This window comes from Otolemur garnettii, unplaced genomic scaffold (genome assembly GCF_000181295.1).
Source record: "Otolemur garnettii isolate 467f Iridium unplaced genomic scaffold, OtoGar3 scaffold00042, whole genome shotgun sequence".
Classification (NCBI taxonomy): Eukaryota; Metazoa; Chordata; class Mammalia; order Primates; family Galagidae; genus Otolemur; species Otolemur garnettii.
Window position 1 is genome coordinate 4,370,548 of NW_003852437.1, and position 22,292 is coordinate 4,392,839.

The 22,292-nt window shown below is 37.4% G+C and overlaps 1 protein-coding gene across 1 annotated transcript in view; it reads right to left on the reverse strand.

The window, feature by feature from the left end:
• The window catches only part of UTRN (utrophin), a 513,062-nt gene that overhangs the window by 79,923 nt on the left and 410,847 nt on the right, over positions 1-22,292 (reverse strand). Inside the window, exons 55-57 of the mRNA XM_023513504.1 lie at positions 16,648-16,794; positions 14,222-14,300; positions 10,153-10,213 (exon numbers count right to left, since the gene is read on the reverse strand). Coding sequence (XP_023369272.1) covers positions 10,153-10,213; positions 14,222-14,300; positions 16,648-16,794 — 287 coding nt within the window. The remainder of the gene's footprint in view (positions 1-10,152; positions 10,214-14,221; positions 14,301-16,647; positions 16,795-22,292) is intronic.

The following is a 22,292-nucleotide window of genomic DNA, read 5'->3' on the forward strand; positions in this document are numbered from 1 at the left end:
GAGTTTTGTAGTAGAATCCCTGGTGTTTTCCAGATATACTATCATATCTGCGAAGAGTGAAAGTTTGATCTCTTCTGACCCTATGTGGATACCCTTGATCGCCTTTCTTGCATAATTGCGATGGCTAAGACTTCAATTACAATGTTAAAAGGCAGTGGAGACGATGGGCAACCTTGCCTGGTTCCTTATTTGAGTAGAAATGATTTCAATTTAACTCCATTCAGTATGATATTGGCTGTGGTTTTGCTGTAGATGGTCTCCATCAGTTTAAGAAATGTCCCTTCTATACCAATTTTCTTAAGTGTTTTGATCATGAAAGGATGTTGGATATTATCAAAAGCTTTTTCTGCATCAATTGAGAAATTATATGGTCTTTGCTTTTTAATTTGTTTATGTGATGAATTATATTTATAGATTTACCTATATTGAACCTGCCTTGAGACCCTGGGATAAAACCCACTTGGTCATGGTGTACGATTGGTTTGATGTGTTGCTGGATTCTGTTTGCCAGGATCCTGTTGAATATTTTTTCCACCAATATTCATTAGTGATATTAGTCTATAATTTTCTTTTCTTTTCTCTATTGGGTCTTTTCCTGGTTTAGGGATCAAGGTGATGTTTGCTTCATAGAATGTGTTGGGTAGTATTCCTCCTCTTTCTATATTTTGAAAAAGGTTAAGTAGTATAGGTACTAGTTCCTCTTTTAAAGGTTTAGTAGAATTCTGATGTGAAGCCATCTGGTCCTGGGTTTTTCTTTTTAGGGAGATTTTGTAAAGTTGATGCTATTTTAGAACTTAATATAGGCCTGTTCACCATTTCCACTTCATTCTGGCTAAGTCTTGGGAGGTAGCGTGCTTCCAAGTATTGGTCTATTTCCTTCAGATTTTCATATTTCTGAGAACAGAGTTTCTTATAATATTCATTAAGGATTTTTTTAATTTTGAGGAGTCTGTTGTTATTTTGTCTTTATCATTTCTGACTGATGAAATTAGAGATTTTACTCTTTTTTCCTGGTTAGGTTAGCCAAAGGTTTATCTATTTTATTGACCTTTTCAAAAAACCAACTTTTTGATTTATTGATCTGTTGTATAATCCTTTGTTTTCAATTTCATTTAATTCTGCTCTAATCTTGGTTATTTCTTTTCTTCTCCTGGGTTTGGGATTGGAATGTTCTTCCTTTTCCAGTTGCTTGAAAGGTCCCATTAAGTTGTTAACTTCCTCTCTTTCCATTCTCTTGAGGAAGGATTGCAGTGGCATAAATTTCTTTCTTAGGACTGCCTTTGAAGTATCCCAGAGGTTCTGATAATTCATGTCTACATTGTCATTTTGTTCCAAAAATTTGGTAATTTCCTTCTTAATCTCATCTATGACCCAGCTATTATTCAGCATAAGGTTATTTAATTTCCATGTTTTTGTATGAGTATGCTGATTCCTGTTGTTACTGAGTTCAACTTTTATTCCATGATGGTCTGAGAAGATGCAAGGAATAATTTCTATTCTTTTAAATTTGCTGAGGTTAGACTTGTGACCTAAGATGTGATTGATTTTGGAGGATGTTCCATGAGCTGATAAGAAGAGTATGTATTCAGTTTTGTTAGGATGAAATGTTCTGTAGATGTCTGTTAAATCCAATTATCAAACGGTTAAGTTTAAATCTAAAATTTCTTTGCAGCTCAGCACCTGTGGCTCAAGTGGCTAAGGTGTCAGCCACATACACTTAAGGTGGCGGGTTCGAATCCAGCCTGGGCCCGCCAAACAACGACGGCTGAAACCAAAAAAAAAAAAAAAAAAAATAGCTGTTGTGGCGGGTGCCTGTGGTCCCAGCTACTTGGGAGGCTGAGGCAGGAGACTCGCTTGAGCCCAGGAGTTGGAGATTGCTGTGAGCTGTGATGCTACAGCACTCTACCCAGGGGGATAGCTTGAGGCTCTGTCTCAAATAAATAAATAAAAAATAAAATAAAATTTCTTTGCTTAGCTTCTTTCTGGAGGATCTATCCAACGCTGCCAAAGGAGTGTTAAAATCTCCCACTACTATGGAGGTGGAGGAAATCAAGTGGCTCATGTCTCTTAGAGTCTTATACAGCTTCTTTTTAAAATAATTTTTTTTTTTATTTCAGTCGTCATTCTTTTTAAGTTATTAGAATATTACGGGGTACACATGTTTTGTCTGGATACTTTGTTTTTTGTACAGATTGAGTCAAGGTTCTGCAGCTTCTTAATCCCTTCACAAACACTGTTTACTGTCCTGAAGGTTTAAAGGCAGGAAATCCAAGGTTAGGCTTTTTGAAAACATCACAGTAAAATTAAGGGAAAACTTGAGAAAGTTTAAAGTCAATGTTTTAAGAAAAAAAAAACCTTTTGTTAAAAGTTCAGGATATATGATCTTACTTAATAATAGATACTACAGAAATATAGAGTGTCCTTTAGAAGATGTCATTAGAAGTCTCGAGCCTAGAAGATTATACCGTGAGCAATGCATAACTACATGCCTGTCAGATTTGAGTATAAAACGCATTTAAAATAATTTCACACTCAGGAGCAGATTCAAGGACACAAACACGTAAAGGCCTGTGTAGAAGCTGGCTGCCGTGCACCCTAAAACACAACTGTCAATATCGCAGACAACACTAATAGAACATTTGATATAAAACAGTAAGACAAGGCTTGTTTGTGGTTTGTGTTTTTCTTAAAATGAAGTAGGATGAATGACTAAAACTGATGTGCCCAGGGTGTGAGGCACAGGTGACACTTATTTTGAGGGCACTGGAAGGTTATCTGAAGTGTAAACATCCACATACTAAATAAACCCAGGGGGACCTCTATCTTGTGATATTTCCACTTGGGCCCAGAACTCCAGGGGAACCCCACCTTCTACCTAGCCCTATCCTGACCTCTCTGATTCTCAAACTGGGAGAATCAACAGTCTCAACTTTTGTCCAGGTCATCTGTTGCTGCTCTGGCCCTGGGGTGCCTCCTATAGCCCTGAGGGTGTTGAGGCTCTCCAATGCTGAGGGTGTTGACACCAGAATCATGTTCCCATCAGAGAATTTATCATTGAGTTTACATCTTTTAGCTTTAAAATTTTTTCCTACTTCATCTCTTTCATTTATATATTGTTAAAAGCAGGGATTAATTACTTGTAATTTTTTCTATAAGGTTGTGTAACATCTTTTAGTATACTATGTTACTTTATAATCAGCATAGAAAAAGATGTCTTATTCACAATTTTTATATCATTACTACTTCTGTACTTTTGCTAATTTCAACGGCAATTTAAAAAATGTGATCTTTACAAATTAAAGTACAGGTATATTTTTTAATCCTGCAGCGGTCCCCCAGTGATCCTTCCTGCATAGTGTGGTCAACCTTTATTAACTGTGTTCCTTTATTTATAAAAATCCAACTGTAGAGTTAGGCTGGCGGAGCTATCACAGAGCAGTGGAGCTCAGTAATCTAGAAGACTCCAAGCCAAAATTCTACTCCATGGCCTTAGCAATGTACAGATGAATTGCAATAAAGGTACTGTCTTCTTGAGCCCTGAGCTAGCTACTATCGTTCAAAGATAACGTGAACTTTACCTAAGTTATCTCGATTAACCAGGATACTGGTAAATACATCAGAATAGTGGTCCTCAATCTTTTTGGTACTCGAAACTTGGTTCATGAAACACAATTTTTCCATGGACTGGGGCATGGGAAGTACAGGTTCAGGATGATTTAAGCACATGGTATCTTCACCTCAGATCACCAGGCATTAGATTCTCTTAAGGAGTGCAGCTAAGATCCCTTGCACATGCCGTTTGCAGTAGGGCTTGTGCTCCTATGAAAATCTAATTCTGCCACTTATGGGACAGGAGGAGGAGCTCAGGTGGTGATGCAGGGGATGGGAAGCCGCTGTAAATACAGATGAAGCTCGCTGGCTCACCTGCTGCTCATCTCCTATCCTGGCTCCTAACAAAGCTATGGACCAGCACGAGTCCCCTGCCTGCCCTAGGTTTGCACTAGGTTTCCAGTGGTGGTTGGCTGCCAGCTGCCGGCTGCCAGCTGCAGGGAAGGCTGTCTGCTATTTAGTTTTCTGGTTAGCCATAGTACGCTCATTTGTCCACAGCTGTCCCAAGCCCAGGAGAAGTTTAGTGATCCCAAGGTACTTATATTTTTTCATAAAGCAATTTTATTCTTACCTCCTCAAGGCAGAGTTGGCCCAGTGAGTTTTAAATATTTATTTTCAATGAAGGGTCACAGATTCTTAGAAAAACAGACTTTCCAGTCCATCTTTTGTGCTTCTATTTCATTTATTTCCTTTCTACTTTTATTTTGGTTTTTTAGAGACATGGTCTTGCTTTGTCACCCAGCCTGTAATGCAGTGGTATAAGCATAGCTTGCTATAACCTTGAACTCCTGGACTCAAATGATCCTCCTCCCTCAGCCTCTGTAAAAGCTACTGCAGGACACTGGTAATTACGCTAGAACAGTGGTCCCCAATCTGGCTAATCTTTAAAAATCTTTTACAGAGACAGGACCTTTGGCCTAGGCTAGTCTCAACTCAGCCTCATGTGATCCTCTTGTCTCAGCCTCCCAAAAGTAGTGCTGGAATTACAGATGTGAGCCACTGAACTTGGCTCATTTCTTTATCATTAAAATAAAAAATATAAGCTCTACTTCTGGAAAGAGATTCAAAGAGTGTTCCAAGAGTTTTCCCCTTAAAAATCTGGAACCAAAGGATGCCATCCTCAGCTTAATGAAAGAGAAATTAAGACTACTGTACCTGTTTTTTCATTGTTAATTATACTTTTATATGGATTTATTTTGTTCTCGGATAAGTTTTCTACAACCTTTAAAGATAAAATGCATGACGTTAGTTTCTTTGCTGTTACATAAACTTTGTTAGCTGGACTTCTCTGCCAGGCTGCATCCTTGGAGATCTTTCTGCTGACATTCCTCTCTGCCTTATTTAGGGAAGGACTATTTCTTTTATATTGCCTAAGCTGGGTCCACATGCCACTAAAGAAATACAATTAATTCTAACTTCTAGATGATATGGGTAGTTATACAAATGAACCCTATAACTGCTAGAAAGGGCCACTACTCACTCTTTAAGATTTTACTTATGACTATAAACTTTACCACTTTTCAGCAATTGACAGATTAAGGAACGCTGAGGGTGGCCTTGGGAGGTAAGAGGAGAGTCTCAAAGAGTTTTGCAGGATTATCAACAATGGACATAATAATAGAAAACAAAAATATAAAGGAAGATGTAGTAACTTGAACCGAATCTTGATTTAGACCTACTCAAAGGGGAACTTAGAATAAGAAAAATGAAAGAGTAGTATTTATACAGACTCATTTATTCTGGCTAATACCTTGCAATATTGGGGGATGTGAGTTTTAGAGAACATGATAGGCCAGGTCTGTGTGAACAGGATTACGAAAATGTCTGTATGAACGCCATGTGTATGTATGTTAAACTGCATATTGTACGTAAGGCTCTATTTCTTCTATATTGCCTAAACTGGGTCCACATTCCATTAAAGAAGTACACATTAATTCTCCCCTGTAGATGGTACAGGTAGTTCTTCCAAGACAAGTACATGCAGTCTATGCAAATAAACCCTATGAAGAATTAATGTCTGCACTTCAAATTCCAGCAGGAAAAACAGCTATAGAACTAAGTGGTATTGGTAAAGCCATGTCACAAGAGCAGAATAGTCATTTGTACCAAGACTAAGTCTGGCACACCAGGTTTACCGAGGACACTGTAGGGGAAGAAGGGAAAACCACACTTCCTGACGACATTTTTCTACTGTCTTTTAAGTACTACGGCTCACTGGTGGGCAGGTGCAGAGAGAGAGCCATCTGTCTGCTGAGTCCTGCTGAGTCCTGTAGAACTCATGAATGAGCTTTACCGGCCTTCTTACTCATGGATAGAAACCTACCCACTGCCAGGAATCTCCTGACCACTTGAGTGGGAGAGGTAGAAGAGGGCCAGTCTGTCTGTTTCCTACCTGGGAACTCCTGTCAGGTTCCAACCAGCAGGACTGTGCACAATGGCATCTTCCTACGTGTAGAAAGCACTTGTGTCCACTACCAGACTGTGGTGTGAAATTGCCTTCAACATCTAAAAAATATATTAGCCTATATCCACCTGCAGAAAAGCCTAACAAAGGCAATGTGGAGTACTAGAAAAAGGGTGGGCTGTGCTCATGTGCTGGCACACAGTAGGTGCACAATAAATGGTAATCAGCCTATATTATGAAAGAAAGGATGTCTGCTCATATTTTTTTCCACTGTTATTCTCCTTCCTAAATATAATCCTTCTTTCTATCCAATTTTTCCATGTGACTAAAAAATTCTGTTCTCTGCCTCAACTAATACAGAGATAGGATGTGACGTGTAGCAGTCAGGAGTGGGGAGCTGGAGACAGTTGCTGGGTTTTAACGCCAGCTCTTCTTACTGGCTGTGTGATCTCAGACAAGCTGCATGTGTATTTATTACTCCCTTAATAATGTGTTCATTATTTATTAAGCTTTGCCTGTAAGTGGATGTAATCATAGTCCCTGTGCTTCACTGAGTTTCTGTGAGAATTAAAAGCTATGCATAGGATTTTGCATACCACCTGCAGATAGTGTTTAAAAATGCCATTCATTATCATTATTTCCATAACCATTGTTTATTATGATGATATAGCACTATTATTACTTCTGGAACAAAATGAGAAGCAATGACTTTGACGTGTAGTAGGAAAGTTTAACCCAAAGCTTTCATCCATCATTATTCCTTTTATCCCTCAAACCTCCCTGGAGATTAACTTTTAGCAGCAGAAATGAACAACCTATGGAAAACACAAACACAGGACCACAAATTTAGCAGCAGAGAGATCTGGATTATATGTTAGATTTCTGAATATTTTGAAGGTAGCAGGAGCTATTTTAAACTGTTTTAAACTCAGAATACAATGAGCTCTCACTGAACTATCCTGCAGGGGGTGGGGGGGGGAATAATTGGATCAGTTTCAGAAACTCTGTCTCAGAAGTAGAAAGCACAGTTTTAAAGTATGAGGTTCAAGGTAAGATATGAACATGAGGGCTTTAAAATGCATAGATGCTTTCCATTCAAATTTATATTCTATCATTTTCTGGAAAAAAATGAGTCACGGAGACATTGCAGCATACTGCGAGGTGTTAACAAAGAATTATCTAGAGAGTCAGAAATGCAATAGGTTTAAACCAGAGGATATTTTAACTCATCTATAAAATTAAAATATGACATAAAAATTATTTTTCCTTCCCGTCCTCCTCTCAACTTTTTTTTTTGCTATATTCTAGTAGCAGAGTACATAAAAATATATATTTAAACACTGAGTATTTCTACTTGAGTATTATTTCTCTTTCTTGGCTAAATTAACTCATTTTAATTTGAAATTCTAGTTGCAAGACAATCATGCTTAATTTGTTTCTGACATTTTTCTTCTACTTACTCACGCAGCCATGCAGAGGGGGTTGTATATTTAAAAAGCCTTTTCATCCATCATTTACTTGCTTATTAATTTGGGAATTAAATTTTGTTTTCATAACAATTCTTCATCCAGAAATACTGGCTTTTATAACCCTACCTTCGGAGCTTGATGTTCTTCCTTTATGAGGAAATAAACTATTACATTACACAACAGAGCAAGTAATAAAAAAAATCCTGGTTAAACAAGTTTTGTAAAAGCGGGAGAATTTGCTCTCTACAAATGAGCAAACTTCTAAACATCTGAAAGACTTAAAGACATTTAGCACTGAAACTATATATGTTTAAGAAAATCCAATCTTTTACAAGTGATGGAGAAGATATTTTAGAATGCTACAATGCTAAAGGTCATTATTTAAAACACTGGCAGTCTTTTATTATATATATGTTTTCCACTGCTGGTTATAGGATGCCAGACAAAACTAGCTTTTACTCTACCAGTCTTCACCACAAGAATTCAAAGACTGATCAAGAACGCAATAGTACCAGATCATACCCAATTGTTATAAACAATATGAATTAGAGAAATTCTGACTTAGACCATTTAGTTTGCAAATCATATATAACTGACCTGGACATACAGAAATTCCTTTTACCAGAAAAGCTAAAATTAAAGGGCTTTACTGAACTTTCAAAGGGCCAAATCAAACAGATACTCATTGTACACACATACTCAAGCAAGAAATTTGTTATTTTCTTCATTTAGTACAAATAAAAATCTGCCTTACTGGATCTACTTTGTGTTTTTAAAGTCAGATGATGCAGGATTCCAGGTCAATTCAGTAAATTAATTAATTTTGATTAATTTGCATGAACTTCTTGATTTTTCTATAGTACATGTATTCAAAGACTATGACAAAATAATTCTTTCTGGGCTAAAATCAAGGCCTGCAGTGTTGTGTTTCCTCTCCAGAGGTTCTAAGATAGAATCCCATTTCCTTGCCTTTTCCAGCTTGTCGGGGCCACTTGCATTCCCAGGATCATGCCCCCCTTCCTCCATTTTCAAAGATGGCAATTATCATCTTTAAATCTCTCTCTGACTCCCCTGGTGCCCTCTTCTACTTCTAAAGCCCTCTGGGATTATACTGAACCCATCAGGATAATCCAGGGTCATCTCCCTTATTTAAAGTCAGTTGATTTGCAAACTTAATTCTATCTGCAACCTTAATTCTCCCTTGCTAGGCTACCTAACATTTTCACAGGTCCTGGCGATAAGGAGGTGGGTGTCTTTGGGGGATGGGGAGGAGTTATTCTGCCTACCACACTACATCAGATTTCCATCCCAACTGCAATATTCAATTCAAGTCAATACTCACACAAGCAAGATTAAAATTCTCCAATACTACTGCTATTATTATTATTATCATCGTGTAAACAAACATGTAAAGATTACAAAAAAGATTTTAAATCTGGGTTAGATCATCACATCTTCTATCAGTAGAGACATGCCACCTTGCCCAGCTTCTGACCTCTTTCCAAATGCTTGTACAAACAGGACACCATCAACTAGTTTGCTACCTTGTTCTTGAGTGTATCACAACTCAGTACACTATAGACTGTGTACTGATAAAGGTATCGATTTCCCATAAGACAATGTAACAGATATTGCCTATTATGTTTTCTACATAGTATTAATATTGTGGCAATAATTTTTTTTTATGCTGAGGATACATTTCAGACTACAATAAAAACTTTGTGAGAAATACTATTTCACTAACGTTGACTGCAAATACATTTTTTTCAGGAACACGTACATTGGAGGAGTAGATTATTAGCACCAGCGTAGATTTCAGAGATACCAACCCCATTTCAAGAATGATATGAGGGCAACGTGGCCCAAAGACTTTCATCCCACTTACTTGAGGCCACATAGAGCTAACTTGTAACACAGCAGTCTCCTGATCAGTAAGTGCTCCTGTGATTATGATGCTGTTCACCTTACATATAAAATAGAGTCAATTATGACTCCTATCACCATATCATTTTGTAAATCCATAGCACTACTAACTTAACACTTCAAGGCATTATAGAAATAGTATTTTATTATTTGGTCCCATGACAACACACCAAGAAAACCAAGGATTAAGTCCTACTACGATCCTGTGTAAATTATACTAAATGTATTAGATGTCACATAATAAACAGCACACAAGAAGGAGAGACTCATTTCACAACAAAAACAACGATGAGTCTACACTCATCATGCAAATAACTTGCGTAAGACAAAGAAAAAACTTTTCCCTCACAAATCACTAGTTCTTTTTTGATGAATTAAAATGGGAGGAGTATTAAGAATGTTTACATGAATTTTCTGGGAAAAAGAAAAATGATTTAGAATCATTACAATGTGAGAAATATCACACCAAGAGTATTTGAAAATTTTGTCACTTTTCCCAAATATTTTGATCTCTGCTTTTAAAAAAATATCAACTAAACACACCTATATAGCGTAGTCCCAACCTAATAAAACACAATCACTCTAATTTTTAAACTAATTTCTTTCAATTATTAAAATATATGTAGTTTCCTTCAGCTCATAGGGCCAAATTCCATTTTTTAAAGTTATGGGGGTGGGGAAACCTCTTGATTTGTCAATAAAACTTTATTTTCTTGGTATCATAAAGTATAATTGAAATCAACTCACTTGATGTAATAGGGCACTTTATTATGTGAGGTGGATCTTTGCCACGGCAGCTGGACTGAAGCTGAGGGAAGAAACAAAGGGAGGTTATTGGAAACACTGGTGGCTCCAAAGCCTTACACCTTAACGCAAAACAACTGAACGTATTTTACAGCCAATTCAATGAGAACTGCTCTGGTTTTTGACCCAGATTCCTATTAATTGTGAAATCCACTAAACCTAACAGAGAACAGCTTTTAAGATTCACTGGAAGTGAGGAAAGAAACAACATAGGTTCCATGCTAATACTTCTAAAAATCAAATTATATATATATATATATATATATAAAACCACAACAATTTCAAATTTAGTGCCATTTGTTTTTTTGATAGGGTCTTACTTGGTCACCTAGGCTATAGTGTTCTAGGGTCATCCTAGAAGAGATCCTCCTGTCTCAGCCTGCCAAGTAGCTGGGACTACCACTATGCCCAGATAATTTTTTTCTATTTTTAGTAGAAATGGGATCTCATTCTTGCTCAGGCTGGTCTTGAATTCCTGATCTCAAACAATCCTCCCACCTCAGTCTCCCAAAGTGCTAAGATCACAGGTGCAAACCACCACACTTCATCATGTACTCTGCATATTTCTGATAAAGCTAAAACCAAAATTAGTTTTATTTGGCATATCCATATTAAAAATTAGATTCCTCAAGCCTGAGTTTTCCAGATCCCTAATAACATTCTTTACTTTGTATCATATTCATAAGAATAGCTCCCCAGCACAGATGGCATTTAAAACAAATTTAATTACACGAAATAATAAAAGAGAAAATTAAAATAAAAACAGGCAAAAAGTTGTAAAGAACCAAGGCAGTCATCTGGGCAGAAAAATCCCAAATACTTATTTTTGTCTAAAATGTACATTGAGTCCCGTTTCCTACTTTGGCACTAGGCATTATTATAATTTAGATGTTATGATTTTTTATTAAAGTTTTTTTATTATAGTTACTTCTTATTCTAAATAAGTTCTAATTCTAATTACTTATTTCTAAAAAATTTTTTTTCTAAATTAAATCTATTATTTTAAAAGTTATTTAAGAAGAGCTATAAGGGAATTTAGAGCTGTAAAGGAATTTTACTAAATGAACGAATAAGAAAATTCAAAGAAAACTTTGCAGATATCACCAGGCCCTCATGTATCCAGTTGTCAGCAATATATTTTTTCTGAATTTCATGTCATATTAATAGCCTACAAATATATATAGCATTCTAAACTTTGCCAAGCACTTACAAATATATCTTTTGGTAAGGAAGCCAGCAAGATACACATTAAAGTTCCATTTGATAGATGAAGAACTAAATACACAGAGATAAAATAACTTGCCTCCAAAGTGATAGCTAATAAATAAACAGTTGAGCTCAGATGTGATCTCAGAATTTCTGAACACTAGTTCAGCAGTTTTTCTACTCAGCTCATCTTTATAAAATGCAAGCATTCCTTTCTTCAACTATGTCCATAAAAACTACAGACAGGGGATGAAAATGAGGAACAAGGTGTGTTAAATTTCTCACTAGAGCCAACCCTCATTTCAGTGTTGGCACCAGGCGGATAGGTCAGTTTTTATTTTGTGCCTAACTAAAAAGCTTCTTTTATAACCACGGCTCAGGTCCAAGAAATATAATAAAGCCAAAGATTGTCAGCAACAAGGGATAACGATTATTAAATTTACTAATTGGGATTTTGTTTATGGTTCTCCATTCATTTTAATCATTGTTTTGATTTGAATAACTTCAATCTCCCAGGACCATGAGCGTTAAACAATGAAAGGCAGTGCATTTGAGTTTCACAAAATGTGTCTGAATTTCACAATATGTCACTTCCTAAAGAACGTGTGCTTGGTTCCTATTATGAGAGTGATTGCGAGGTGTAGGGTTTCTTCACTATTAAAGATAATTAATCCTTAGAACTGAAAAAAGAGTCTCTTATTTTACAAATACCTCTTTAACTCGATGATAGTCCTTAGTTTAACATGCTATAAAGCTATAAAGTTAAGTAATCTGGCACGTTTAAAACTTAATGAGCACACTGCAAATTTTCATCAACAATGAAGGTATCCAAACTTTAAAAATGCATCCCAGCACCCAGGCATACAGTGTATTTCAGGAAGAACTACACATCCCTCAAAGATAGGCTCCCTGAGAGTTTATGAAACATAACGTGTGTGTGTGTGTGTGTGTGTGTTGGGGTGAGGGTGGGGGAGCAAAGGACAGTCAGGAAGGGCAGGACAGGACTGATCAGGATCCTTGAATTGCAAAAGCACAGCCTGACCTTTAGTTGAGGCAAAGCAGTTTATCAACAGTGACAAGATTAAGAGAAAACATAAATGCAATCCATTTAGTTGTACGACATGGGATTACTTCAGTTTTCTCGATGGTAATAGTTACAAAGAGGTTGTCATAATTGAGAAATAAGCTTTGCCCTAAGTTTTAAACTTTACTTAAATTGAATTAAAGGAAACAAATTGCTTTCTTACAGATATTTGTCAAAGGAAATGAAAGGAAAGGAATTAATATTTACTCAAAGCATTTGTGTCAAGAACTGTGCTAGGTGCTTTGTGTAACTGGCTATGCTTTGTCATTTAATTCTCAAAATACTCAGGGGAAAGAGGTGTTTTAAGACAAAGAAATTAACTTTTAGAGATTAACAGCTGTGGTTAAACGGCAGGATGAATTTTTAAACTCAATCTGGGTGACTCTAAATTCTACACTCTTTAGTGTCCTCAGCAGTGAATGATAAAGTAAAAACTTATTTATTCAAGATCTCATGAACAGGGTGGCGCCAGTGGCTAAAAAGGGTAGGGCGCTGGCCCCATATGCCAGAGGTGGCAGGTTCAAACCCAGCCCTGGACAAAAAAAAAAAAAAAAGCAAAAACAAAAATTTATTTAAAAAAAAAAAATCTCATGAACAGTCCCTAAAATTAAAAATTTCACTTGGAGAATATTACATAAAATTGTACGAGTGTGGTTTGGCTAAATCTGCAATACTTGACCCAAACAAAAGCTAACTATGATTGTAGTGAGCTTAATAAACCGAAATCTTCTCATTTAAACGTATGAAAAGTAATTTTTTTTGTTTTACTTTAAAAGTTTCAGGTGCCACAATAGCAAAGATACGAAATCAATTTGTCTACTAACTGACAAATGAATAAACCAAGTGTGGTATATACAGACAATGAAATATTATTCAGCCATAAAAAAGAATGAAATCACGTCATTTGCAGTGACATGGATGGAACTAGAGGACATTATGTCGAGTGACATAAACCAGGAACGGAAAGACAGATCCTGCACGATCTCACTCTCTGGGGGAGCGAAAATGTGGATCTCTTGGAGATAGAGGAAAGAAGGATAAGTACCAGAGACTGGGAGGGGTCTGTGAGGGTGGGCTCAGGGGAGAGAAGGAGAAGTTGGTTAATGGTTATAAACACAGAGTTAGAAAGAAGAAATAAATCCTAATGTTCTATAGCAGAGTAGGACGACTATAGTTAATAACAATGTATTTCATATTGCAAAGTAGCTTGAAGAGAGGACGAGAATGCTTCCAACACACAGAAATGACAAATACACAGGATGATGGACGTAACAGGTATTCACATGTTCAGTGTAAATATGTAAAATATGTAGCAGTAAAATGATAAAAAGGAAAAAGGCACAGGTGGATTTTAAACTAATAATCACTTTGGAAGGAGAAAAATTAATTGAAGAAATCTTAAAACATAAAAATAATTTCTTTATTATGAAATAGTTCATAACCTTTTCCCATGGCAAAGCAATGATGATGTAAGGCTTATTATCATGAGAGTCTAGTGAAAGAAAAATTCCTTTCTGTCCCATTTTAAAGATTTATCAATTATCATCATTATTATTAGAAATAATAATAAGAAACGTTTTCATTAATACGAATGCCTCTTTTAATACTTTGGATATAATAAATACGTATATCTATACCAAAGAATATTGCTTCTTAAATGATGGTGAAAGCACATACTGATTTATTAAATTACTGAGACCAGTCCACTTCGTCAGTACTTACTGGAGAGAAAATGCTGCGAGGATGGTCCAAAATCTCTATGGGCTTCCTGAAGCTGTTTAAGGCGATCGTCCACAGAAACCTGCACATTCACACACAAGACAGATGAAATAGGGGTATTTCAAAACAATGGCTGTAATCATATCCTTGACTTAAGGACTACAGTAAATATGATGCTGTTGCCCAAGATACAGAAGCTTGTATAGACTCCTCCTCTGCCTCAGGTATCAAAGTAATGGTGTAAAAATGGACTCCTTCTGGCAGAAAGGAATAGTAAATGATGACAGGTGCTCTTGTAAGCAATTTGTATGAATTAACTCTTTTAATCCTCAGAATAAGCACAATGGTTAAACATCATTATTATCCCCACTTTACAGATAGAAAAATGGAGAAACGAAGAGGTTCCCAAGATCATAAAGCCAGAGAGCAGCAACGCTACTCCCATCCCGGGCACGGTGCCGGAATGTGCACCCTGTTACTCCACACGGCCTCTGGGGCAGTGGACTGCCTCGAAATCACTCGTTTCCAACCTTTTTTGTGCACTTGAACCTCTGGTTAAACTTTTGCAGCATGCTTAAATTATTTTGATCCAAAAAAGAATATACTTACTGTGCTTTGAACTGCTTCCAAAACTAATTTTATTAATGATTTTTTAAAAATTTCATAGCACACCTAAGATCCTCTCACGGCACACCAGTCTGCCGTGGCACACTGGTTGAAAATCACTGCTCTAAACCCTGTAAAGTCGAGATGTGGCCATGGGGTTGTGACCACCAAGGTCTTTTTTGTAAGGAAGATAGTAAAATGTGCTTTAGAGGGTAAATGAGAAAGAAGCCCAGAATACTCCAAGGGAAAGATACTCGGTAGGTGAATAGGTAGACAGAGGGCGGGTGGAGATGCAGATAGAGGGAGTGAGTGAGGGAGTGAGATGATAGACAAAAGACAGATAGTGAAAAGGTATGTGAGGATGGACTATCTCATTTTCCTCCAGGTTTGTGTCTGATCATCTCTACTCGGGGTTGGGATGTATATTCAAATGCACACCAGCACTTCAACACATCCTGTATATTTGTTTACACACATTCTATCCTTCTCTTATGAAAATGCAAACAGCTAGTACACTGAGACACTACATAAATGTAAATTGATATTAACTGCAGCAAGTCTCCTGAACTTGCACTTCCCCTTTCCTGGTCTTTGTCTGTGTAATGCTGTTCATCATTCCACCTAGACTCACAATCGTATTTTCATTTGTCCTCCATTGAAACTTGCCCCTGGCTCACTGGACAGCTCTCCTTTCTCCTGGTTTGTCATTTAAATTACAATAGTTTGTATTTTATTTATTAAGGCCAAAAAGCATTAAAATGCCGCACGCTATGAGTGAACATCCTTCCTGAAATTTAACAGTGTTTCCTGTCAGCACAGATTTTTTTCCCTCTTATCCAACCAGCAACGAACATCTGAGCTCTCGTGGTTACCGGATCATAGATAAGGGTGACAGGATACGTGTCTTCTCTCAAGTACAACATATTCCCTGATTGCTAATCTTTGGAGATGATGATAACAGAAGCGGAATGGAAATAAGTCAAGACGGACCATAAGGACCTTCACGTGAAGATAATGCTTCAGAAGAGCGATGAAGCACCAGAAAGAACAAAAAAGATCAAACACTTTTTTGATCCACCCGCTAGAAAAGCACATATGAATTCAGCAGATTTCCCCTCACTAATCCCAGATTAGCGCTCTTTGCAAAGAAAGAAGATTGTCAAATACTATATGCTCATTTCTTTACCTCTTCAATTTCATTAAGAAAATCTGAGCCTTCGAATATTTTGATGTTTGCATTAGTTCGGCAAGCCTATTATATATAAAATACTGAATCTGTCAAACAAAATACTTTTAGGTGGTATACCAAAACTGCCTATTTCAGTAAGGTCTAGAGTCATTAAAACAATTGCATCAGAAGGGCAATATAAGAGCTAAAGGTAGATGCCGCCACAGTGTGAATCTGGAAAAACTCAGCAAGACACTTAAATAGCAACTACTTGGCAGAAAAGGGACGGAGGCTTTCCTACTTTGCAAAACAAAACAAAACAACCACACTATGAAATTTAGGAGTCATTATGAGAAAAAATGTTTCGATGACCTACCATAGCTTTCAATTACTGTGACTTATCTGATCTTCTGTAATTTTCTGTAACTATCATATGACTAGCATATCAAAAAGCTACATTAAAATCTGTATGTATAAATAAATAAGGTCCTTGGGTTTAACATACTGAAAGGCAAATGCCTGGTGTCCCCACAGGCTAAATTCTTTACCAATTACAAAAGAAGGAAATAAACAACAATGGTGTGTGCTAGCAGAGCGAGGCAGGGCTCAAAGCCACCAGGGTGTAAACCTGCACGATGGAGGGTTCCGCTGATACCTGCAGAAGTTTCCATCGCATATTCAGGTCGTCCAGCTGGCGAGACATCTTTACAGATGGATGGAGGTCAAGTGGAGACAGCTGACTGGATAAATCATTCACTGTTTTCACTTTTAAGTGGATGGGTGCAATTTCTTCTCTAAATGCCTACCAGAAAAAGACAGAAAATATGTCACAGGGAAAGAATATAACCAAAGGCAGTACACTCGACCCTTGAACAACAGGGGTTTGAACTGTGCAGGTTCATGTATGCATGGGAGGTTTTCAAACACAGGGAAAATACGGTATTCATGGGATGCAAACCTGAGTCTAGAGAGGGCTGACTTTTGTATTGGTGGATTCTGCAGGAACTTCGGGACTTAACTATACTCAGATTTTGTTATCCGCAGGGGCTCTGGAACCAATCCCCTTTGTACGCCACACCGAGCTGACTTAACTCAAGCCTTTAGTAACCTGGATGAAGAGGAGTCGCCATCTATACCCCCAACAATATACATCCGTTTATGAGGAGAAAAACCATAATTCAAACTCAGCTAAATGATCGTGTAGTTCTTTTCGTAATTTTTTATAACGTTCAATTTAGTCTGAAAATGTTTGCATTTTTTCCACCTTACTGCCTTCTCGTCTTGATTCTGGCCTTCGTGTCCTTTCATGTGTTATTTCCTGTGTTGACACGGCTCCTTTAGTATTTTTTCACCCAATGCACCAGCTTGACTTAAACATGTTTTGACTTAAAATTAAGTTAGAAAATGGTCGGTAATGACGACTTTCCTAATCACAAAACGAATGCCTATTTTATTCCCAAGAGGTAAACTCTGTCCTTTTCAAAATCATTCATGGTCACTGTCTGTGGGGAAGGCCAGGACAGGGCGAGAGAAGGTTACAGGAGAAGTAGTCAAGGAGGCCTAGACTTGACAATGCCACCTCTGGGCACAGGAGAGTGTGCTGGTGTTGGGGGAGGCAGAGGGTGTACGTGAAGAGCAGAAGAAAAAACAAAACACATTTTGGATCAGTGACAGTAACACGTCCCGTGAGTGCAAAGAGAATAACAAGCGCGGTGGTTTTCTCTGCTCTCCACATAACTCCACCTGCATCTGTGTTTAGATTCCATTTTTCCGACAGTCCTTGCCTAGATAGGGAGCCTTTAAAAGACTTGCCTCTGGTCTCCTTCCATTAGGAAGACTTCCCTGAGCACTCTCCTCCTGCAGCCTGTGCTGGAGGCTCCCCCCAGGTGCTCCCAGAACGCCTTCTCTGCCCTCTCCAACCTGCCAGGACTTTGAGCAGAGCACATCTGCTCCCACACTTTGGGAACGAGGGGTTCGAGGTGGGGCCGCTGTGACTGCGTGCGGCCCTACCAAACCAGTTGTTAAATATTTTAAATTTCATTTCTCATCAGAGCACTTAGTACTTGGTTTTATGAGCACCCATATTCTTGATGTCCCCAGCGAAGAACGGAAGATTCTTGAGAATAGACGCTGGCTAGTATTCAGCCCATGACTTGCAATCTAATAGGTCAGAATTCATTTGTATTGACAAAGACCCACTAAAGTGATATCTGGGGCCAGATTAATCCAATATACGATAGAAAAAGGAAAGAATTGGGATGCTAAGAGAGAACAGTGTATGTTTAATTTTTTGGTACATCACAAAATTATAGTTAGTCACACACCACATTTAACTTACAGGGAGTAGGTGTTGTAAACATCTGGCAGCCCTGGCCCTTTGGTTTTTATCATTTCTATATTCCCTATTCCCTGTTAGGCTAGGCCTAAGTCTAGGAGCCCCATCCTTTGACCACTATATGTTTAGTAAAGAAATAATATATACCATAGTGGTTTGACAACTACACAGTTTTATTAAAACACTACAGTATTAATTTGGCTTCTTCCTGATATTTATATTCTATAAAAAGCCTCTTTAACCATGTTCCCCTTTCCTATTCTCTTCCAAAACTTCTCTAGTTAACTATCCCCTTCTACAGAATGTGAAGGATGGCAGAACATGTCACTCTTAAATAGGCCATTTTAGCATAAAGTTTATTTTGAGCTGAAGGCACTTAAAAAAAACAGGTGGTGCAAAAGGGCACTCAGACCTTTGGTTGTTTCTTACTGAAAGCAGGAGATAAAACTCCCCTATTTAAAATGTCCTCCCTTGGTGGCTGTGGTAGTTAGGTGACATAATTTCCATGGCTGAATTATGCTGGTGCCTAGTTCCCACCTCCACTGCCATCAGTCTTTCCCCACCAGACTCTCACCTGCCTCTGAGCCCCTCCACTGGCCCTTACTGAGCATGGGGGTGGCCACAAGGCACAGGGGCTGGACTGGCTATCAGGACCCTGCATGGCTTTGGAACTTCCACTGGGTGCAGCACCCAGCCTGTCTGGCCTGGAAGTTCTTCTTCTGTAATGCAAATGTCTATTTCAGCCCTGCCCACTTTGCAGAAGGGATAGGAGATTGAAGTGCATTAGTGTCATTAGTAAATATAAAATACATTAAAAAAATAAAATGCCTCCCTATAGCAGAAGGAAAGTTACCTATCAATCATCAAAGATGAAAAGTTAAGGCAGAGACAACTTTGTACAAACAGATGTTGCTAAAATACTTCTTAACCTTCCTTTCATCTACCCACATAAATTAGCTACGTTTACAAAACTGCCTCTCTTTGTTCAACCTCATATAAAATTATTTAGGCTTTACCATTTCTGTGGGTCTCCATTTCCTCATGGGGGGTGTCTTATGTTAATTAAAACTATATAAAATAAATTTATATGCTTTCACTCTGTTAATTTCTTGCATCTGTTTAATTCTCAGACCCATGTGAAAAACCTGAAGAGGAAGAGGTAAAATTTTCCCTCCTCTTCATATGTGTAAGCTAAAAGTAATCATTATGGTGGATAAATATAAAAATATATTAAGAATCAACTGTATTTCTAAAAAGGAAAGTAATCCTAGGTAAATTAGAGAATAAGATTTAGTGTTCAAAGTTCTTCTCATGCCCAAGTCCCAATAAAGAAGCTGAAGATGGAGATGAGCAGTTTACAGTCAGATCTGGAGCCCAGAGTTGGGCGGGAAATACAGACGCTGGAAATAGTCTACCAGCAATATGTGAACATGGAAGTCAATGTGCGTAAAGGAAGAACACTGCCAGAACTGCAGATACCAAGATTCCAAAAAATGTAGAAGTGAAGCCCCAAAGGTCATGGGTATTGCTGCAACACAGAATAAAAAGAAATTTAGACTCGAGGTAATTTTTTTTCCATTGCATCTGTGGGTCCATTCCAACATATGTTCCATTCTGTTCCATATGTTGGTCTTATATGGATGACAGAATGTGCACACAAAGACAGACACAAAAATAAGGTTAAATAAGAAGAGCAACAGTATGGGAACAGAGGCATTGCAGGTGTAAAGGATTAGTAATTAGGGCAGCGCCTGTGGCTCAGTGAGTTGGCCCCATATACCGGGGGTGGCAGGTTCAAATCCAGACCCAGCCAAACTGCAACAACAACAACAAAAATAGCCAGGCATTGGGGCAGGTGCCTATAGTCCCAGCTACTCGGGAGGCTGGGGTAAGAGAATAGGCTAAGTCCAAGAGTTGGAGGTTGCTGTGAGCTGTGATGCCACGGCATTCTACCGAGGGTGATTAAGTGAGACTCTGTCTCAAAAAAAAAAAAAAAAAAAAAAAAAAGAATTAGTAATTAATATAGAAGCATGGGGCAGAGGGAAGTGTGTGTTAGGTGGAGAAAGAGAATTTTTCAGTCTGGACTTTGACGTGTCTTAAGTTCCCTCAGATTCAGGTTGAGAACAATTACAGAACTCAAATCCTTCAAAACATCCCCAGTCGTGATTGATACTTTACATATTAAGATGTAGTATTCTCTCCATAGGAACAATGGGGAACTCAACAATTGTAACTAGCTTTTACAATTAACTTTTTATTTTTTAGGTATTAAAGATTAAAAATGAAATGCTAGAAAATATTCTGAGATTTATATAATTTTAAAAAGATGGTAAAAGTTGTTTTTTTTTTAAATTGGATTATACCTTTAAGGCACCCTTTTAAAAAATATTATAGAATAAAGGAGTTTAAATTTTTCGCCTACAAAAACAATCTTTTATTCACCATAGGTGAAAATGTTAAAAAAGCTTTGACAGAGTCTTTGGGTTTTGTTTTGTTTTTATGGTGAGGTATTTTATGGCAATAAGGAATCTTTCTATTAGGAAAATTTATCTCTTGTTTTTTTAAGAGTTTCTAAATTAAAGGGCTTGAAATGGAGCCAGTTTTAAAATGGTTTTAGAACGGCTGTGTGTTCTAGTTTAAAGAACCAATTTCTCAGGTTTTGGCCGTACTTTCCCCCTTAGAGAATGAGCCTATGTGGCCGTCCTTGCTATCAAAACAGAAACATCTACTAGTCTCAAAGATGCTAAGTGGAGCCCACTGGCAGGTGTGAATCCAAACCTGTCTCCTGCCAGAAGGTGTGCATTCTGCAAATAAGAATGATGAAGGATAATTTTAAGGAGTTGGAATTATTAGATTTTTCCCAAAGATTTTGCTTTCCAATTGCTTTGGTATATTTAACAACATTTATCAATAATCAATACCTATTTTTATCTGACTGCAGTATCAAGAAGATTGTGGTACGCTTTAATTACATATAAAAATCTCAGACATTCAATCTATTTTATTTGCCTTAGTAAGACTTGAAATTTTTTTTTTCCTAAAAAGATGTTAAAATATTTTAATTCATGGTTTCCTCCTTGCTATTAAAATAGTATTATATTATCCCTAGCTTTCCACTTAACGAGAGATTTGAGCAAAGATTTGGATGTAGAAGTGGGTAGTGCTTTAAACAAATGGGATTAGTAACGCCCAAACTTGGGGCATTTAATAACCCCAAATACAATTCTTTATTTTTCCCCCAACACAATCATTCTATATTATAAATGAATACTTTCAAATTCAAATGGATAAATTCCTGCTCTAACTAAGAGGTATTTTTGTAGCTCAATAGGACATACATTTTGTAAACCACTGACTTAAATATTTTAAGTGCTTAAAATCACCTCTTAAAACACAAGAAGTATGTAACTTCCAAGAAGACTGTGCAAAAAAGGCTTTACTTTTAGTGGGTTGTTTCAAACTCAGATCATGGAAAAGGTTTCTAGGATACTGGAGCTACAGGAAGAAGCTAGACAATTACGTATGTTTGTATATGCCAATACTAATTAAATAGTAAATTTTTTAAGTTGAAAGTTTAATAGTTAACATTTTTTTTTGAGACAGAGTCTCATTTCCTCACCCTTTGTACAGTGTCGTGGCATCACAGCTCACAGCAACCTCAAACTCTTGGGCTCAAGCAATTCTCTTGCCTCACCCTCTCTAATAGCTGAGACTACTGATTCCACCACAACGCCCAGCTAGTTTTTTTTTTTTTTTTGGTAGGCCCAAGGCTGGGTTTGAATCTGCCAGCCCTGGAGCATATGGCCAGCACCCTACCAACTGAACTATGGGTGTCCCCTTAATATTTAACTTTTAAAGCTTTAAATTTAAATAGTTGATGAAAGTTGTTTGTAGAGGTCAATGAAAGAGAAAAGCAAGAAAAAATACCATAGAAACTGTACCACTTACTAGGTATGTGGGTATAA